This window comes from Chiloscyllium plagiosum, unplaced genomic scaffold (assembly GCF_037043375.1).
Source record: "Chiloscyllium plagiosum isolate Xiang-an unplaced genomic scaffold, Cpla_swu_hap1 HiC_scaffold_26, whole genome shotgun sequence".
NCBI lineage: Eukaryota > Metazoa > Chordata > Chondrichthyes > Orectolobiformes > Hemiscylliidae > Chiloscyllium > Chiloscyllium plagiosum.
Genome location: NW_028270164.1, coordinates 42,701,832 through 42,722,688, shown reverse-complemented (window position 1 = coordinate 42,722,688; position 20,857 = coordinate 42,701,832). Strand labels below are relative to the sequence as shown.

General features: G+C 44.8%; 1 protein-coding gene across 1 annotated transcript; it reads right to left on the bottom strand.

The window, feature by feature from the left end:
* Window positions 1-632: 632 nt before the first annotated feature.
* LOC122563267 (transcription initiation factor TFIID subunit 11) lies at window positions 633-17,348 on the bottom strand. Its single transcript, XM_043716926.2, has 4 exons — window positions 16,791-17,348; window positions 5,683-5,770; window positions 3,631-3,727; window positions 633-1,398 (listed from the first exon to the last, which is right to left on the bottom strand). Exons 1-4 carry the CDS (start codon window positions 17,174-17,176, stop codon window positions 1,268-1,270), a joined length of 702 nt encoding a protein of 233 aa, XP_043572861.2. The 5' UTR covers window positions 17,177-17,348; the 3' UTR covers window positions 633-1,267.
* Window positions 17,349-20,857: the final 3,509 nt, after the last annotated feature.

The window sequence follows — 20,857 nt, the reverse complement described above, 5'->3', positions numbered from 1 at the left end:
TGCATGTAATATTGGTTTAGATGAAATGATAAAACAGAAGTAAACTGGTATGATAGCCATTATGGTAATGTTGTTGCAAGGTAGTCAGATGTACAGCATGGAAACAGACCCTTCAGTTCAACTCGTTCAAAAAAGGAAGGGAATTAAGGAAGCAAAAACAAGAAGTTTAGAAAATTGTAAAATGATCAAGTAGGGTCAGTGATTTTGTTTGACAAATTTACAAAGTTCTTTATAAAGATATACAAGAAAGTTGGATGAAGGAATCAAATTGCCTACTTTTGTTTCTATTTATGTTCACTCATCTTGATTATGTATATCTCCAGTAAAACCTATCCCCTTTCCCTTCTGCAACTGTGCTGTACTTAAAATTTATTCACAAGTGTTACATTATTTTGAAGTGTTGGGTTAGTCATAACAGTATTTAAAATGCACTTCATATAAACTGACCTAAAGTAGATATTAGTAAGTATTTAATATAATTGCAGCCTGGAACAATAAAACCCAAGATAAATTAAGAATTTTGTCTTTGACTGTACCTCCTATCAAGGCATTTATAATTTTTTTCCACATTCATATTATCCATCTAAGAGATGTTATTGCACACATTATCCAGCAGATACTTAATATTCATATTGATGATTTTGTATGAGCTTTATTATCAAGATTTCTTATAATCTGTACAAAACAGCAGAAACAATGAAATACTATACACGACTTACAACAGTTTGTTTGTTTGTTACTTTAGTACATAAATATGTAACTCAACTGATTTTATCCAAAACACTGTACAAAAAAACTAAACTGCCAAGATTGTAAATACAATCCTATCCAATTTGTAGTTTTCAAATTTACAAATTTTCAGCCATCTAAATAGAGAAATTAAACAGCTGATTTTAGGATCTCTTGCCCCGTGGCTGTGTGTCATGTCAGAGTATTGTAATGGAGTAGACACTGGCAATTGGGCATAGGTGAGAGATTAAGTGTCTGCTGCAAGGGAATGTGATTCAACAGCCTGCTGAACATTTATAGACTCCAGAAAATTGCTTACCACAAATTTGTTCTGGTTCCTATTCAAATTTGAAAACATTATTGAGCAAAGTAATAATTTGAAATCCGTTTCAAGTAAGAGTACTTAAGATTGACCGATCTAGAAGGAAAACAAGCTTTTCACCCCGCCCCTGCACCACCCCCCCATTATAGTTAAAATATTCTATGTACATTGCCATAATATGTATAGATTTGAATATTCACTAATGGTGGATTCTTGTTAATAAAACGTAACCTTCTTGTACTTTGTGTTTGGAATCTGTCCGCGTAACTTAAGTCTTCTCACTGCCTCCCGCATGTGCTTTGGCTGCAAAGGTGGAGTTTCTCCCCATTTTTCACAGACATCCAGAGCTTTTTCAAAAAAAAAATCAAAACAATTAATTTAAACAAAACATTCTACCGTAGATCATATCCAGAATCCCAGAGGATTCATAGATGCCTAAAACCTGAATATTTCAGTGGTCAAATACTTCAACTGGTATTCATAGTTCACTCTTTCCAACTAAGTTTTATAGATACCACTTTATCTCTTATGGCACAGACGAAGCAAAATTATTTCTCATCCGTTTAGTGATATGTTTATATAACTCTCCTTCCTGCAATCTAGTCATCCTTCCACCTGTACATTCTTCAATGTCTCTCTGATAGCACTCTCTCATTATTGGTTACTACTAATTGCATTTGCTGGAAAGTTCAGGATCGATGAATCAGTACTGGAATCATAGGAACATTGTATCAGCTCTTAAACTGCCAATTAGCACTGACATGGAAATAACTGCAGGGGTGGTGTGGTCCTACAGGAGAAAAGAGGTGAGGCTGGGAGATGGACCTGACATGTTCATCCTTAGCCACACAGACTCCTCACAATTAGGCAATATAAATACATTTCAAAGGTCTATGTCCTCAAACAATAGCCAGAGGCAAAAAAGTGTTACTTAGTAATATGTGGTATACAATTGAACACATAAGATACTGAAGACCTAAAGCAATAAGAAAGGCATTTGAAAATAAGATGCTCAGCAATTGTTATAATCCTGCATAACTATGCTTCAAAATACCAGCCAAGAGTGTGGTGCTGGAAATGTACAGCAGGTCATGCAGCATCTGAGCAGGAAAAAGCGACATTTCGGGCAAAAGCCCTTCATCAAGAATCAAGTCTATAACACCAGAGCCCAGTAAGAGGCAGATTTGTGCAGACAGCCAGGAAAGGCACTTGTAAATTTATTTAATTATTCAGTTAATCACAGTTCATTTTACAAAAAATGTTTCAGGGTATGGCTTGAATTGCATCCCAGCAAAGGGAATGGGTTGTAAATACTGGCCTCCCCAGCAACACCCCACATCCTGAATGAATACTGTAAAGGAATGCATCAGTGCATAATCTAGAAATGACCTTTCTGCACTTGGGGTTTCTAGAGTTCTTTTTCTTCTCTGCCTAGGAAGAGAAAAATCCTAGGAATTGAACACGCAGTGTCTGAAGATGAGAAGTGCATTCATTTTCTAGCAACCAATCATTACAGCAGTTAGAATGAATATGCTACTCTCTACTTATAAAAGCAAAATACTGAGGATTCTGGAGAAACTCAGCATTTGTGAATCAGGCAAAAACAAAGTTTTCCAACCCCTTTCAGTTCTGAAGAAATAACAACTCAACTGTTGAACTTTTTCCCTCCACGAATGCCATTAGTCTGCAGCATTCCATTCGTAAGATGCTACATAATTTGGCATCTTAAGAGAAAAACACAGGTGGTGTCTAAAAATACAGCAGACTTTGAGATACATCTGATTTCAATTATATTTAAAGTATTTTCATGTTTCATCCTTGCACCACTCTTTAATTAGTCAGGCATTGGGGCTACAAATACGTTCAAAAGTTTACAGAAGGGAGGGTTCTTGTAGTGCAATAGTAGTGTCAGTGTCTCTGAGCCAGGACACCCAGGTTCAAGTACCACTCGAAGTGTGTAATAACATGCCTGAATGGGTTGATTCAAAAACGTCAACAGAAGCAGTGAAGATCATAATGAGCTTTGTTTTACTTTTGCTAAAAGCTTTGTTCAGGAGACTAAATCTCCTCTTGAACATTCAAGTAACTGAGGTCCTGTTCCATGTTATGTACTTAATAGCTGCCACAAACTCGAGTATAAGCAGAGGAACAGACCAACTGACTATGGCCAGCCAGGACTTTGTACAAATATATTTCTCCCGACAAATATCACATTTTCCTAACAGGTTATACTCTGATCTTAAAACAATTGTCAAACAAACAATGGAATATGCCAAGCATAATTCAGTATTCCAGCAGGTGCAGTTGGCATTATGTACTTTGGATTGGGGCTTCCAGCCTTCAATGTTTTATATCGAGGAAAAAAAATAGTTTTGTATGCGCTCGTCAATAATCATAGATGCGTTAGTTTTGTAACAGTACAATTAATAAAGTGAAGTGAATAAGTAAATTTGACCTAATCTCATTCCTGGTCTTTGAATATGGACTATCAGACATCAAGCCACTGAAAAATAAATTCTGGAATTTGGCCTTATTATGTCTGCTCTTGATCCTTTAAAACCTCTACTCTTTGAACTCACCTTCTTCCATCACTTCGCCCACAAACACTTTGGAAATACCAGACATGGCAATCACGACATTTTGAGATACTGAGCAGCCTGTGATTGACTGGATTAGCTAGAAGAGAGAACAGGCAAAATCCTCAAATACTGGATTAGAAGATGTGATATACACAATTATAACTAATGTTTTCTTAGAATTCTTGCTGTCTAAGATTATCCATTATAGAGAGCCATCTATCGTTGCATAGAATAGTTAATTTTGAGCAGACATTAAAAAACTAATATTGCTTCCAGCATGCTTTCTAAAATGCTGCAGTTACTCTTTCCAAATTGAATGCTCCTTTAACCTTATATTACAATCCACTTTCTATGGGTGAACTCTTGTCACAATAGAGGATAATACTTTATGCATATTAAATCTCACTATAAATGAATCTGCCCCTGTGCCTGTAGGGCAACAAATATTCCATCCAAAAAATGCTAAACTCCAAACTGCTTTATTGACTTGAGGAGAAAGTGAGGTCTGCAGATGCTGGAGATCAGAGCTGAAAATGTGTTGCTGGAAAAGCGCAGCAGGTCAGGCAGCATCCAGGGAACAGGAGAATCGACGTTTCGGGCATAAGCCCTTCTTCAGGAGGGCTTATGCCCGAAACGTCGATTCTCCTGTTCCCTGGATGCTGCCTGACCTGCTGCGCTTTTCCAGCAACACATTTTCTGCTTTATTGACTTACCAATAATATACAAACAAAATGGCCAAGTATTAGTTTCAAATGAAGACAAATTGGTCTAGGCCTTTAGTTTTATAAAACCTAAAAAGGAGCCACCACACAGTTCCCAGTTCCCTGTAAATAATTAAATATTTTGTATAAGGAACACCATACTCTTTCTGATATCCAGCATCTGCAGTCCTCACTTTCTCCTACCACAACTTCATGGCCTCTGAAACTGACCTGGCCCATTGCAAAGAGGTACAAGATACGGATTGTCTCTCTGAATCTTTCCCCTCATGAGGGTGGTCACACTCCACCTGTTTAGCATCGTGTTAACTCAATGCACTGATATTGGCACTGGAGCGTTTAAAAAAAAATCCCTAATTCCAATGCTATCCTAATATAGAATCTACTTTAAGCAAAGCCAGCTTTCTTGGTGTGTGTGACTCTACAACTGTCATGTCGGACATGGTCATGTATGTGTCAATTCATATTTCTAGTTAGACCACTCTATAAAATAAAATTACCCATGTTTTTAAAAAAAAATCATTCATTGGATTAGGGTGCAGCTGGATAAACCAGCATATACTGCCTATCCCTAATCCAATTAAGAGTCAACCACATTGCTGAGAGTCTGGAGTCACATGTGGACTGAATCAGGTAATGACAGCAGATTCTTTCCTAAAAGATATTACTATAACAGCATTTTTTTCTGATAATTGCCATAGTCATCATTTGACTATTAATTCCAGATTTTTATTGAATTCAAACATTATAGTCTGCCTTGGCATGATTCAAACCTAAGTCCCCAGAACATGTATTAATAGGATAATACTACTCCACAATCAACATCCCTGTATCTGTAAAACACAAAAGTCTGGACTGAAACTGAATCCATGTCCCACATGAAGGGGCAGAGTGCTCAGCCACTATACACCTAGTCTATACTATGCTAATCTGTTTTGCTTCACAAAATTACCCTTCCCTCAGCCAATAAATCTGGAAAAAATGCACATCCCAGATTCTACATTGCAATCTTACTGTCCAGTCATAAAATAACCAGGACAAGATCATCAATAATATCCTTTGAACTAATTGGGTTAGCACAGAAAATTACCTTTGTGATTTTTTTTTAAATGTTTCTCTGCTGCCACACAAATTTAAGAAGGATTCAATTAAACATTTTAAAACTGGATGCAGTAGGAAAAAATCCAATGACTGAAATGTTTAGATAGTATTCTTCATTTTCTAATTATGGGCATGTATTTGCATGGAAACTAATTCATTTGAATGGATTTTTAAAAATTAGAAATCATTGACAGCAAATCTAACAAATGCAGACTGATGAAGAGTAACCAACCCTTTTAATGGCAGCTTTGGGAAAGGCAGAACGACGATACATCTCATAGCGGTTTAACTGCTCCTCTGAAAAGGATGAAACCAAGATCCTGTTCAAATAAAAGAACTCTTTTAAATACATGTTGTGCTTTTCCAGCAACACACACTCAATTGTGATCTCCAGCATCTACAGTCCTCACTTTCTCCTAAGTTTTATTTCATCCAACTGCACTATAAAATCCGAACACCTTTTGGCGAATCCAGCTTTATATACTTTCCGAATATTCTTTTAGTAAAACAATTGGTCAAAGTGAACCAAATTTAAAGGAAACAAGGAACAGCCCCCTGCATACACATTTTAATACAACTGACCAATTAGTTCACAACATCCATTTGCCTTGTGGCCTTTCACTCATCGACGTTTAATATCCATTAACGGAATTAGCTATCTAATTTGGTTTGCTGTAGGAGTGAGGTTTCAAAGATTTATGTCAATCAGATGAAGTAGTAACGTTTTACAATGCTACGGCTGTGGATCAAGCTTGTAATACAGAGAGAAGAAAATAGGTAAATATCCTGGAGCAACAGATTAAGAATAGGAACAAGAAACTTTTATTTGCACAAACCCATTTCTAAGACTTGCAATGTGCCATACAAGTTAGTGACACCAATTGAGATGTTGCAAGATTTCCAACTGTTGTTTAAACAAAAGGGAGGATAAAAGAGCCTGAAAATGTGGCACACATGATGTGTTAGAGTTGTCACCAATTGGTGAAGAGAAACATTGACATTGATTCCATAGTTATTGTTTACAGTTAAATATAAACTATCTGCACTACTTGTTCCCCAAATTATTTTACAGTTTGTTTAAAAACAAAGTTTACTTAAATTTATGAACTCAGAATCCCTCATTGAAGCAGACCATTCGGCCCATCAAGTTCATTCCAACACTCTGAACAGCATCTCGCCCGGACCCACGCCCCTACCCTATCCCTGTAAACCTGCATTTCCCATGGCACATCCCTGGACATTATGGGCAATTTAGCACTGCTACACCACCTAACCCACTCATCTCTGGACTGAGAGGGGGAACTGGGGCACCTGGAGGAAATCCACATAGACACAGGGAGAATATCACCCGTGGGGGAATAAAACCTGAGTGCCTTGACACAATGCAGCTCAAAAGAAATCCACATTCTTAACCACCCACCATGTAACTACGTTTTCAGCACTCAGTGTAGTATGCCATAATTTTTGGATGAGATTTCCAAACTGAAATCAAGATTTGTGTTATAAAAAGCAATAAGCAAGGAGAGGACAAAATCTGAGAGCAAGCTAACTAGAAATATAAAGGAAGGTTATAAATCTGTTATCAACCAGGCATATAAGAGAGGCAAGAGTGGACAGGAGTGAGGCTGGAGAAACAGTAATGGGAAACAAAGAAATGACAGAGGTACTGACTAAATATTTCGTATCCATTTTCATAATGGAAGACAACAGCAGCATACCAGGTCTTCAAGAGAGTCATGTGGGCAGATGTAAGTATTGTAACTAAGGAAAAGATGTTGGGGAAGCTGAAAAGTCTGAAGGTGGATAAATCACCCAGACCAGATAGACTACATCCCAGAGTTCCGAAGGAACTGGCTGAGGAGATTGTAGAGAAGTAATGGAATCAAGGAGGGTCCCAGAGGACTGGAAAATGGCTAATGTAATACAACTGTTTAAGAAGGGAGGGAGGCAGAAGTCAGGAAACTACAGGCTGGTCAGGCTGACCTCAGTTGCTGGTAAGATTTGAGTCCATTATTAAGGATGAGATTGCTGAGTACTTGGAGTGCATGACAAAATAGGACTGAGTCAGCACAGCTTCATCAAGGGTAGGTCATGCTTGACAAATCTGTTAGAACTGTTTGAGGAGGAAATAAGCAAGTTAGATAAAGGAGAGCCAGTGGAGATGATCTATTTGGATTTCCAGAAGGTCTTTGACAAGATGCTGCACAGGAGGTTGCTAAATAAGATAAGAGCCCGTGGTGTTAAGGGCAAGCTATTGGCATGGATAAAGGATTGGCTGACTGGCAGGAGGCAGAGAGTCGGGATAAAGGGGTCTTTTTCAGGATGGCAGCTAGTGATTATCGGAGTTCTGCAGGGATCAGTGTTGGGACCACAAATATTCCACTAAAGGATAAGGAAGGAAGGTTGTACGTCGAACCTGAAAAAAATGGGTGACATTCTCAATGATTACTTTGCATCAGTGTTCACTGAGGAGAGGGACATGATGAATGTTGAGATTAGAGATAGATGTTTGTTTAATCTGGATCACGTTGACATAAGGAGGGAAGCTGGCTAAGGGATATTAAGGTGGACAAATCCCCAGGACTGAATGGGATCTATCCCAGGTTGCTGAGGGAGGCGAGAGAGGAAATAGCTGGAGCCCTGACAGATATCTTTGTAGCATCCTTAAACACAGGTGAAATGCCGGAGGACTGGAAGGGTGCTCATGCTGTCCCCCTCTACAAGAAGGATAGTAGGTAAAAACAATGACTGCAGATGCTGGAAACCAGATTCTGGATTAGTGGTGCTGGAAGAGCACAGCAGTTTAGGCAGCATCCAAGGTGCAGCGAAATCGACGTTTCGGGTAAAAGCCCTTCATCAGGAATAAAGGCAGAGAGCCTGAAGCGTGGAGAGATAAGCTAGAGGAGGGTGGGGGTGGGGAGAAAGTAGCATAGAGTACAATGGGTGAGTGGGGGAGGGGATGAAGGTGATAGGTCAGGGAGGAGAGGGTGGAGTGGATCGGTGGAAAAGGAGATAGGCAGGTAGGACAAGTCCGGACAAGTCATGGGGACAGTGCTGAGCTGAACGTTTGGAACTAGGGTGAGGTGGGGGAAGGGGAAATGAGGAAACCGTTGAAGTCCACATTGATGCCCTGGGGTTGAAGTGTTCCGAGGCGGAAGATAAGGCATTCTTCCTCCAGGCGTCTGGTGGTGAGGGAGCGGCGGTAAGGAGGCCCAGGACCTCCATGTTCTCGGCAGAGTGGGAGGGGGAGTTGAAATGTTGGGCCACGGGGCGGTGTGGTTGATTGGTGCGGGTGTCCCGGAGATGTTCCTTAAAGCGCTCTGCTAGGAGGCGCCCAGTCTCCCCAATGTCGAGGAGGCCGCATCGGGAGCAACGGATACAATAAATGGTATTAGTGGATGTGCAGGTAAAACTTTGATGGATGTGGAAGGCTCCTTTAGGGCCTTTGATGGAGGTGAGGCAGGAGGTGTGGGCACAGGTTTTACAGTTCCTGCAGTGGCAGGGGAAGGTGCCAGGATGGGAGGGTGGGTTGCAGGGGAGCGTGGACCTGACCAGGTAGTCACGGAGGGAACGGTCTTTGCAGAAGGCGGAAAGGGGTGGGGAGGGAAATATATCCCTGGTGGTGGGGTCTTTTTGGAGGTGGCGGAAATGACAGCGGATGATTTGGTTTATGTGGAAGTTTGTTGGGTAGAAGGTGAGCCCAGGGGCGTTCTGTCCTTGTTACGGTTGGAGGGGTGGGGTCTGAGGGCGGAGGTGCGGGATGTGGACGAGATGCGTTGGAGGGCATCTTTAACCACGTGGGAAGGGAAATTGCGGTCTCTAAAGAAGGAGGCCATCTGGTGTGTTCTATGGTGGAACTGGTCCTCCTGGGAGCAGATATGGCGGAGGCGGAGGAATTGGGAATATGGGATGGCATTTTTTGCAAGAGGTAGGGTGGGACGAGGTGTAATCCAGGTAGCTGTGGGAGTCGGTGGGTTTGTAAAAAATGTCAGTGTCAAGTCGGTCGTCATTAATGGAGATGGAGAGGTCCAGGAAGGGGAGGGAGGTGGCAGAGATGGTCCAGGTAAATTTAAGGTCAGGGTGGAATGTGTGGGTGAAGTTGATGAATTGCTCAACCTCCTCGCGGGAGCACGAGGTGGCGCCAATGCAGTCATCAATGTAGCGGAGGAACAGGTGGGGAGTGGTGCCAGTGTAATTACGGAAGATCAACTGTTCTACGTAGCCAACAAAGAGACAGGCATAGCTGGGGCCTATACGAGTGCCCATGGCTATCCCTTTGGTCTGGAGGATTCAAAGGAGAAATTGTTAAGGGTGAGGACCAGTTCGGCCAAACGAATGAGAGTGTCGGTGGAAGGGTACTGTTGGGGACGTAGCGAGAGGAAAAAACGGAGGGCTTGGAGGCCCTGGTCATGGCGGATGGAGGTGTAGAGGGATTGGATATCCATGGTGAAGATGAGGCATTGGGGGCCGGGGAAACAGAAGTCTTGGAGGAGGTGGAGGGCGTGGGTGGTGTCTTGAACGTATGTGGGGAGTTCCTGGACTAAGGGGGATAGGACAGTGTCGAGGTAGGTAGAGGTGAGTTCAGTGGGGCAGGAGCATGCTGAGACAATGGGTCGACCAGGGTGGTCAGGCTTGTGGATCTTGGGAAGGAGGTAGAAGGGAAGTGCGGGGTTCCCGGATATGAGGTTGGAAGCTGTGGTTGGGAGATCTCCTGAGGTGATGAGGTTCTGTATGGTCTGGGAGATGATGGTTTGATGATGGGGGGTGGGGTCATGGTCGAGGGGGCAGTAGGAAGAGGTGTCCTCGAGTTGGCGTTTGGCTTCAGCAGTGTAGAGGTCAGTGCGCCAGACTACCACTGCACCCCCTTTATCTGCTGGCTTGATGGTGAGGTTGGGATTGGAGCAGAAGGATTGGAGGGCTGCGCGTTGTGAGGGTGAGAGGTTGGAGTGGGGGAGGGGGGTAGACAGGTTGAGGCGGTTAATGTCCCGGCGGCAGTTGGAAATGAAGAGGTCGAGGGCAGGTAATGGGCCAGCATGGGGTGTCCAGGTGGTGGCAGTGTGTTGGAGGTGGGCAAAGGGGTCCTCGGAAGGTGGGCAGGAATCCTGATTGTGAAAGTAAGCTCGGAGGCGCAGGCGACGGAAGAATTGTGGCGGAAGTCACTGAGCGTGTGGCATCAGCGATGATGTGCACACAATGAATTTAATACACGCCGTGACGTCGAACAATTCTTCCGTCGCCTCCGCCTCCGAGCTTACTTTCACAATCAGGATTCCCGCCCACCTTCCGAGGACCCCTTTGCCCACGTCCAACACACTGCATCCACCTGGACACCCCGCGCTGGCCCATTACCTGCCCTCGACCTCTTCATTTCCAACTGCCGCTGGGACATTAACCGCCTCAACCTGTCTACCCCCCTCCCCCACCTCACCCTCACAACACGCAGCCCTCCAATCCCAACCTCACCATCAAGCCAGCGGATAAAGGGGGCGCAGTGGTAGGTGCACTGACCTCTACACTGAAGCCAAACCGCCAACTCGAGGACACCTCTTCCTACTGCCCCCTCGACTATGACCCCACCCCCCATCACCAAACCATCATCTCCCAGACCATACAGAACCTCATCACATCAGGAGATATCCCACCCACAGCTTCCAACCTCATAGTCCTGGAACCCCGCACTGCCCGGTTCTACCTCCTTCCCAAGATCCACAAGCCTGACCACCCTGGCCGACCCATTGTCTCAGCATGCTCCTGCCCCACTGAACTCATCTCTACTATCTCAACACTGTCCTATCCCCCAAGTCCAGGAACTCCCCACATACGCTCGAGACACCACCCACGCCCTCCACCTCCTCCAAGACTTCCGTTTCCCCGACCCCCAACGCCTCATCTTCACCATGGATATCCAATCCCTCTACACCTCCATCCGCCATGACCAGGGCCTCCAAGCCCTCAGTTTTTTCCTCTCCAGATGTCCCCAACAGTACCCTTCCACCTATACTCTCAGTCGTTTGGCCGAACTGGTCCTCACCCTTAACAATTTCTCCTTCGAATCCTCCCACTTCCTCCAGACCAAAGGGGGAGCCATGGGCACACGTATGGGCCCCAGCTATGCCTGTCTCTTTGTTGGCTACGTAGAACAGTTGATCTTCCGTAATTACACTGGCACCACTCCCCACCTCTTTTCTGCTACATTGATGACTCCATTGGTGCCACCTCGTGCTCCCGCGAGGAGGTTGAGCAATTCATCAACTTCACCAACACATTCCACCCTGACCTTAAATTTACCTGGACCATCTCTGCCACCTCCCTCCCCTTCCTGGACCTCTCCATCTCCATTAATGACGACCGACTTGACACTGACATTTTTTACAAACCCACCGACTCCCACAGCTACCTGGATTACACCTCGTCCCACCCTACCTCTTGCAAAAATGCCATCCCATATTCCCAATTCCTCCGCCTCCGCCGTATCTGCTCCCAGGATGACCAGTTCCACCACAGAACACACCAGATGGCCTCCTTCTTTACAGGCCGCAATTTCCCTTCCCACGTGGTTAAAGATGCCCTCCAACACATCTCGTCCACATTCCGCACCTCCGCCCCCACCCCTCCAACCGTAACAAGGAAAGAATGCCCCTGGTGCTCACCTTCCACCCTACCAACCTTGGCATAAACCAAATCATCCGCCAACATTTCCGCCACCTCCAAAAAGACCCCACCACCAGGGACATATTTCCCTCCCTACCCCTTTCCGCCTTCCGCAAAGACCGTTTCCTCCGTGACGACCTGGTCAGGTCCATGCTCCCATACAACCCACCCTCCCATCCTGGCACCTTCCCCTGCCACTGCAGGAATTGCAAGACCTGCGCCGACACCTCCTCCCTCACCTCTGTCCAAGGCTCTAAAGGGGCCTTCCACATCCATCAAAGTTTTACCTGCACATCTACTAGTATCATTTATTGTATCCGTTGCTCCCGATGCGGTCTTCTCTACATTGGGGAGACTGGGCGCCTCCTAGCAGAGCGCTTTAGGGAACATCTCCGGGACACACTCACCAATCAACCACACCGCCCCGTGGCCCAACATTTCAACTCCCCCTCCCACTCTGCCGAGGACATGGAGGTCTTGGGCCTCCTTCACCACCGCTCCCTCACCACCAGACGCCTGGAGGAAGAACGCCTCATCTTCCGCCTCGGAACACTTCAACCCCAGGGCATCAATGTGAACTTCAACAGTTTCCTCATTTCCCCTTCCCCCACCTCACCCTAGTTCCAAACTTCCAGCTCAGCACTGTCCCCATCACTTGTCCTACCTGCCTATCTCCTTTTCCACCTATCCACTCCACCCTCTCCTCCCTAACCTATCACCTTCATCCCCTCCCCCATTCACCTATTGTACTCTATGCTACTTTCTCCCCACCCCCACCCTCCCCTAGCTTATCTCTCCACACTTCAGGCTCTCTGCCTTTATTCCTGAAGGGCTTTTGCCCGAAATGTCGATTTCGCTGCTCCTTGGATGCTGCCTGTACTGCTGTGCTCTTCCAGCACCACTAATCCAGAAAGAAGGATAGTAGGTATATTCCAGGGTAACTACAAACCAGTGAGCCTGACGTCAGTGGTGGGAGAGTTGCTGGAGAAGGTACTGAGGGATAAAATCTATTTATATTTAGAAAAGAATGGACTTATCAGTAATAGGCAACATGGTTCTGTGCGGGTAGATCATGCCTTACCAACTTAATAGAGTTCTTTGAAGAAGTGACCAAGTTGATAGATGAAGGAAGGGCTGTATATGTTATATACATGGACTTTAGTAAGGCGTTTGATAAGGTTCCCCATGGTAGACTAATGGAGAAAGTAAAGTCACATGGTGTGCAAAGTGTTCTAGCCAGGTGGATGAAGAACTGGTTGAGCAACAGGAGACAGAGAGTAGTAGTTGAAGGAAGTTTCTTGAAATGGAGAAAGGTGATCAGTGGTGTTCCACAGGGGTCAGTGCTGGGGCCACTGTTGTTTGTGTATACATAAATGATCTGGAAGAGGGCATTGTTGATCTGCAGATGTATAACATGAATAAAACAAAGAACAAAGAAAATTTACAGCCCAGAAAATTTAGTGCAGTAAGTTTGCAGATGACACGAAGATTGATGAAGTAGCAGAAAGCATAGGGAACTGTCAAACAATACAGGAGAATATCATTAGACTGGAGAGTTGGGCGGAGAAGTGCCAGATGGAGTTCAATCCAGGCAAATGTGAGGTGATCCATTTTCAGAAGTCTAATTCTAGAGCGAATTATACAGTAAACGGAAGAGCCTTGGGAAAAGTTGATGAGCTGAGAGATCTGGGAGTTCAGGTCCATTGTACCTTGAAGGTGGCTGCACAGGTGGATAGAGTGGTCAAGGCGGCAAATGGTATGTTTGCCTTCATCGGACTTCATTTAGAATACGGTGTACAGTTCTGGTCGCCAGATTACAAAAAGGATGTGGACACCTTGGAGAGGGTGCAGAGAAGGTTTATGAGGATATTGCCTGGTATGGAAGGTGCTAGCTATGAAGAGAGGTTGAGTAGGTTAGGATTGTTTTCATTAGAAAAAAGGAGATTGAAGGGGGATCTGATTGAGGTCTACAAAATAATGAAGAGTATAGACAGGGTGGATAGAGATTAGCTTTTTCCCAGGGTGAGGGATTCGGTAACGAGAGGTCATGTCTTCAAGGTGAGACGTGAAAAGTTTAAGGGGGATAGATGTGGCAAGTACTTTACACAGAGGGTGGTAAGTGCCTGGAACGCGTTGCCAGCAGAGGTAGTAGGGGCAGGCACAGTAGATTCATTTAAGATGCATCTGGACAGATGCATGAATAGATGGGGAGCAGAGGGATACAGATGCTTAGGAATTGGGCAATAGGTTTAGACAGTGGATTTGGATTGCTCAGGCTTGGAGGGCCGAAGGGCCTGTTTCTGGGCTGTAAACTTTCTTTGTTCTATTCATGTTATACATTAATCTGAATGAAAAAACTGAGGGCATTATTGCTAACTTTGCAGATCACACGTAATGTTGAGGGAGCAAGGAGCCTGCAGAAGGGCAGGCGAGGAGACTGGGCAATCCTGGGGATGAAAGGCTTGACTTATGAGGAGTGGTTGAGGTTCTGGGTTTGTACTCAATGGAATTTAGAAGGAGTGGGAGAAATCCCAATGAAACTTTCAGAATACTGAGAGCCCTGCATGGAGTGTATGTGGAGAAGATGTTTCTGCTAGTAGGAGAGCACAGCCTCAGAGTAAGGAAGAATTTCTTCAGCCAGAAGATGGTTAATCTGTGGGAATTCATTGCCACAGAAGGCTGTGAAGGCCAAGTCACTGAGTATAGTTAAGACAGAAGTAGATAGGTTCTTGATTAATAAGGGGTTCAAGGGTTATGGGGAGAAGGCAGGAGAATGGAGTTGAGAAACAGATCAGTTTTGATCAAATAGTGGAGCAATCCCAATGGGCTGAATGGTCTACTTCTGTTCCTATGTAGATGATCTGACCTGAAGATACTCTCTTGTTGGCATGAAAAACACCATCGGCTGGCTGGCAGTTAATATACAATCAATTTCAGTTACTGTCCTGATGCTCCAGTGATCGTCATCATTATCAACTCCATCATGTCCAACTTCTGGACACTGTCTATCAACCATACTCAAAGGAAAATCCTAAGATTGTTTCATATTGTTCAAGTAGAACAAATAATATTTTGTAGTGTCAACATTCTTTCTGTTTAATATATCGCCCACTCTTCCAAGAATGCAGTTTCCAAATGTGACATGGTCAGATAATGCCATTAAGCTCCCACAAACAAATAAGATCACACCTCAAATAGTGAGGGTCCTTGTTTAAAGGAGAATGCAAATACACTGGAGGTTGTTCAGAGAATGTTTACTAGGTTGATGATAGGGAGGAGTGTCTTTTTTTAAAAAAAAATTGAACAGGCTGGGTTTGTTTTCACTCAGCTTTAGAAGGGCAAGGGGCAATTTAGATTAAGTTTATAAAATCCTGAATGGTCTTCACAGGTTGACACGGAAAGGATATCCACTCCAGTGGGTGAGTCCAGAACCAGGGCGCATTGTTTAGTTGATCTTTTAGAGCACAGATGAGAATATTTTTTCTAAGGTTGAGAGACTTTGGAATTCTCTGGCTAGGAAGGAGGTGGAAATTAAGTATCATTGAGTGGAGGTGGACAGATTCTTGTTAGGCAAGGTAATCAAAGATTATCAGGGGTAGATAGGAATGTGAAATTCAAACAGATCAACAGTTGAATGGCAGAATAAAGACCAGAACGGCCCACTTCTGCTCCTTTTAGATTAGATTAGATTAGATTAGATTAGATTACATACAGTGTGGAAACAGGCCCTTCGGCCCAACAAGTCCACACCACCCCGCCGAAGCGCAACCCACCCATACCTCTACATTTACCCCTTACCTAACACTACAGGCAATTTAGCATGGCCAATTCACCTGACCTGCACATCTTTGGACTGTGGGAGGAAACCGGAGCACCCGGAGGAAACCCACGCAGACACGGGGAGAACGTGCAAACTCCACAGAGTCAGTCGCCTGAGGCGGGAATTGAACCCGGGTCTCTGGCGCTGTGAGGCAGCAGTGCTAACCACTGTGCCACCGTGCCGTCCTTCTGTATGTTTGTATCAATCTTGCTTTTAGATTGGATGAGATGATCAATATTGAATTATTGATAAAAAGCTCAAAATCAATAAAGCAGTACAGTATCCATCAAATCCCACAACACTAATACCAGAACTGGTAACTTGAAAATCAAGTTACTATTTTATGATCATTTGATCAGCACAGCTTGAGCAGAATCATCTGCTGTTTGATTTGCCAGATAATATCTTATCCCTCACCCTCGCCAACTTCAGTGCTAAAAGCTTTTTAATGTTTTGGCACTTTTTTTTTGAGACCAGATGATCTGTACCAGAATGTACTGAAGGAATACAGCAGGTCAGCAACATCTATAGACGGTAAACAAAATAAATGTTCCAAGTTCACTGACTCTTTGTCCGAACTGAAGGCAGCTGGGGAAGGGTGGAATTTATGCTGTTGGAGGAGGGGGTTGGGGGAGAGAGTACAGTACATGGAGATGGAGCTGAGAGTGAGGGGGGGGAAGGGATAGGCGAGAAGTTGATAAGCTCACAAAGAGTTAATTGCTAGGTGGATTGCTAATGAGAAGTGTAAATGTTTGAAAATTGGGTGGATGCATTGGAAGCCGACAGGACAGGGCCTAGGGGTGTGGGGGAAGGGAACAAATAAGGAGAAAGTGGGACGGGAGCTGTCTGTTGCTAGGGCCCGCACTCACTGCATCTTCTGGATTTCGTCCTCGTCCACCTTCTGCTTCTTGTCCTTTTTGTCTCTGGCGGGCTCCACCCGCAGTTTTTTGGCCTGGTGGACGGCGTCTCCTTCCTCATCGTCCTCCTCTTCCTCGGCACCACCTTCCCGAGGCGCCGCAGGCTTCTTGTCCGCCTGGGCCTGGGCCTGGGCCTGTCCTCCTTCGCCGCCGGCCTCCGCCTCCGTCCCCTCTCCTTCTTCCCTCACCGCCGCCGGCTCCGCGCCGCTGGGCCCCGGCTGCTCGGCCGTACTGTCCGGCGGGCAGACCTCACCCTCCGCCGCTTCTCCGGCCTTGGGCGGCTCGGCCTGTGCCGGTGCCGCCGCCGCTTTAACCTTCGGCTCTTGCTCCAGATCCATGGCGCCGGCCTCGCGGGGAAGGAGGGGGGGAACCTGCGGACGGGTCGCCGCTGAGGCACAAACCGCTCGGAAATCGCGAATTCAAAACCGCGCCTGGTCTCTGCCTGCCCTTTACAAATAAAACCTGTGACCCCAGGGCCGGAGCTGACCAGGCCATTCAGCCCGATTCCATCCCCCGCTCCAACTCCTTCCTCTGGCTCCTCCTGTCAGTGAACCCTGAGACCCCCCCACCCCAGCTCCTCTGAGAGAGAACTCCTGCGACCTCATTTCTCTCTGTTTAAGATTGAGGCTCAGTGGTTAGCACTGCTCCGCCTCAGTGCCAGGGACCCGGGTTCGATTCCTGCCTCCGGGCAACTGTGTGTGGAGTTTGCAGATTCTCCCTTCGTATACATGGGTTTGTTCCCACAATCCAAAAATGGGCAGTTTGTGTGAATTGGCCATGCTAAATTACCCATAGTTTTCAGGGATGTGTAGGTTAGGGGATGGGTCTGGGTTGGATAGTCTTCAGAGGGTCAGTGTGGACTTGTTGGGCCAAATGGCCTGTTTCCACACTAGGGATTCTATGAACACACATTGTTTGGACTGAAATAAAGTAAAAGATTGTATGCTACAAATACCTGGACGTGAAAGCGGTTATAACCTTTAATATTGATGAACATCAAGCTAGTTGTGCGTTTTTATTTCAAAGTTTGCTGTAAATTGCTTGACCTAATATACTTTGTGATCGATAATGTCATGTTTCTGCCGTTTGGAGGGTTTCAAAGATTCATGGGGCAGTATTTGTGGACATTATACCCTATGGTTGAGGTATATCTCCATTTCTACTCTAGATAAAAATCAAAATTCAAATTGATTTCTTCATAGTTCTTAACCATGCAGGGTTATTGTGGTTCAATGCTGTTAATTCACATCTCCGCCTCCTCAGAGTTCATCAGACCACTAAGACCGGTGAAGGAAGGTCTATTTCTCTGTGGGTTTTGTTGTTCTGAAGCCTCAGGTCAAGTGGAAAATTTGTGCACATTGAGTCTTGCTAACGCGGGAAGGAGACTGTATCTTCAAGATTTTTTCAAAAAGGAACTCTTGGCGGGTAGTAAAACATAGAACTACGTTCAAAGCAGTGGCGCTTATTTTGTTTAATTACTTTTTATGTGCGATAAAGTTTTGTGTTTGTGGCTCTTTCAGTGAAATGGTGTGTGCTCGGATTTCTTCTGAGAAATGTTCAGTCCCTGTTGGAATCGTGAAGCAAGAGTAAAAGCAACTCTTACAAATATATTCTAGAAAACAAAATGTAACATTGTGATCAGAGTTGAAAACAGAGATCGCTTCTAGAGGAGAGGAGGAAAAAGAGAGGTTGACCCAGGGGCTGATAGCTGGATGATGAATGTGACTGAAACAACGCAAACAAGCCATTGTGGCTATCACAAGACAGATAAGTGTGACAGAGCACGACAGCAGATCTCCTGATAGCAGTAGCTCCAAACAGAAAGCAAGGCACTCTTGTAATTATAAACAGGTTTGATAACCACTTTTACATGAAAATTGTGTCATTTTAAAAATTCAGATTCAGGAATTAATTTGAACTTTAGGAGGGGTGGATCGGAAAACTTTGCTGTTCAAGAGAAGGAAACATGGATCACAGGTTACAAAGCCCAAATAGTCTACACGAACGCCTCACCCGCCCTTTCACGATGAATCTTTGTTATATTTTAGCCGCACGGTTGTTTCGAGGTTGGCTATTTGCAGAGAGCATACAATCATTTTGTTGAAGAATTTCATCTGTGAGGCACAGGTCCGAAGGCAGAGATATTTAGATTTTTATTAGGAAATGGAATCAAAAGTTTTCAGGGCTAGGCGGGAATGTGGATCAGCCACCATTTTATTGAATGGCGGAGCAGGTTCAAGGGGCCGAATGGCTGACCTACGCTCCGACTTTTTGTGTCAGAAACAATGATGGGCATCACTTTCGCTTGCATTTTGAGAGCCAGCATTAAAAGGTAAATTTCACACGCAAGCAGCAACCACATGGGATACATGCAATCATAGGGTGAAAGCAGGTAAGATGTGCCCAAACTCACCATCAGGTGAATAATTTGAGGCTCTGGGCTGTGTGTAAAAGAACCCCCTGGAAAAGCAGGCGGTCTCTGCTGGGAGTAAGAGAAAGTGAGGACTGCAGATGTGTGGTGCTGGAAAAGCACAGCGGGCCAGGCAGCATCCGAGGAGCAGGAATGTCAACGTTTTGAGCATAAGTCCTTCATCAGGAGTGGGGAGAAGGGAGCTGAGAGATAAACAGGTAGGGGTGGGGCTGGGACAAAGGTAGCTGGGAAAGCAATAGCATATAGGTGGGAGGTAATTGTAATAGGTCAGTGGGGAGGATGGAGCAAATGGGTGTGAAGGAAGATGGACAAGTAGGACAGGTCAAAAAGGTGGAAAAAGTGAGGACTGCAGATGCTGGAGATCAGAGTCAAGATTAGAGTGATGCTGGAAATGCACAGCAGGTCAGGCAGCATCCGAGGAGCAGGAAAACGATGTTTTGGGCAAAAGCCCTTCATCAGGAATGATGATTCTCATTGCTGATGAAGGGCTTTTGCCCGAAATGTCGATTTTCCTGCTCCTCTGATGCTACCTGAACTGCTGTGCATTTCCAGCATCACTCTAATCAGGACAGTTCAAAAGGCCGGTGCCGAGTTGGAGGGTTGGATTTGGGATGAGGTGGGGAAGGGGAGATTTGGAAACTAATTAAGTTGACATTGATGCCATGGGGGCAAGTTGACGTAGGTCAAGTATAAGCTTAAAGCATGGCAGGATAGCTCAGCTAAATGGAATACGTGAACTGTGTGACATGGAGAGTTGTGGACCCTTCTCATGACCTGGACAAGTCTATTTACAGGAAATATCAGAGGCTGCACAAGCTTGACTTTGGTTTTCACAGTTCAAACAGGAGATCGGGACACTCTGGTGCATCGGCAACATGAGGCAGAAAAATTGATTGATAGAATATTCAGAAGGGTGCTCACACCACAAGTTAGGCTAACAGATAGAAAATAGCTGTCGTGAAGGGCAAAACTGGATTGCCAATGCTTGTCCGAGTACAGAGCAGTCTTTCGAAGATGGCGTGGCACAAGGGGTGTCAGAATATTTATTGAGTGGCAAGTGGCAATGGCACATGATGAGATGGGGTTGAATTAGATGGGAGAGATGCCAGTAGAGTGGGATGAATCATTAATGCGACAAGTTTGGCAAGATACAGTGAGAAAGCACACCAGGCCTCGCAGTGGAAATCCCTCCAAAAAACACAACTTGAACTTCGCCAAAAGAATGTAAAATTCAGCCCACAATCTGTGCTCCTTAGTCAATCGGGGAAGTTACTGCTATGTATAGGTATGCTATAAAAAATTCAGTATGGGCCGTGAAATATATTTTTATCATATTTGCCCTCCTATACATACCCTGTTGCCTTAACATCTACCAATGCAGGGCCATCTCAGATTAGTCCTTGTTCAGACAACCGCGTATCTTGTCTTTGTTTATTTTATCTTTCAATGTAACTGTCTATTGACTCAATCGTGCCTAAGTTTCTGGCTGTTCTGACATGTACTTCAAATATTTTTAAACTGTTGCAATATTGCTATTTTGCTGCATGTAATGTGAAGGTGGTTTACTGAAGTCTTCCCCCATTTTATT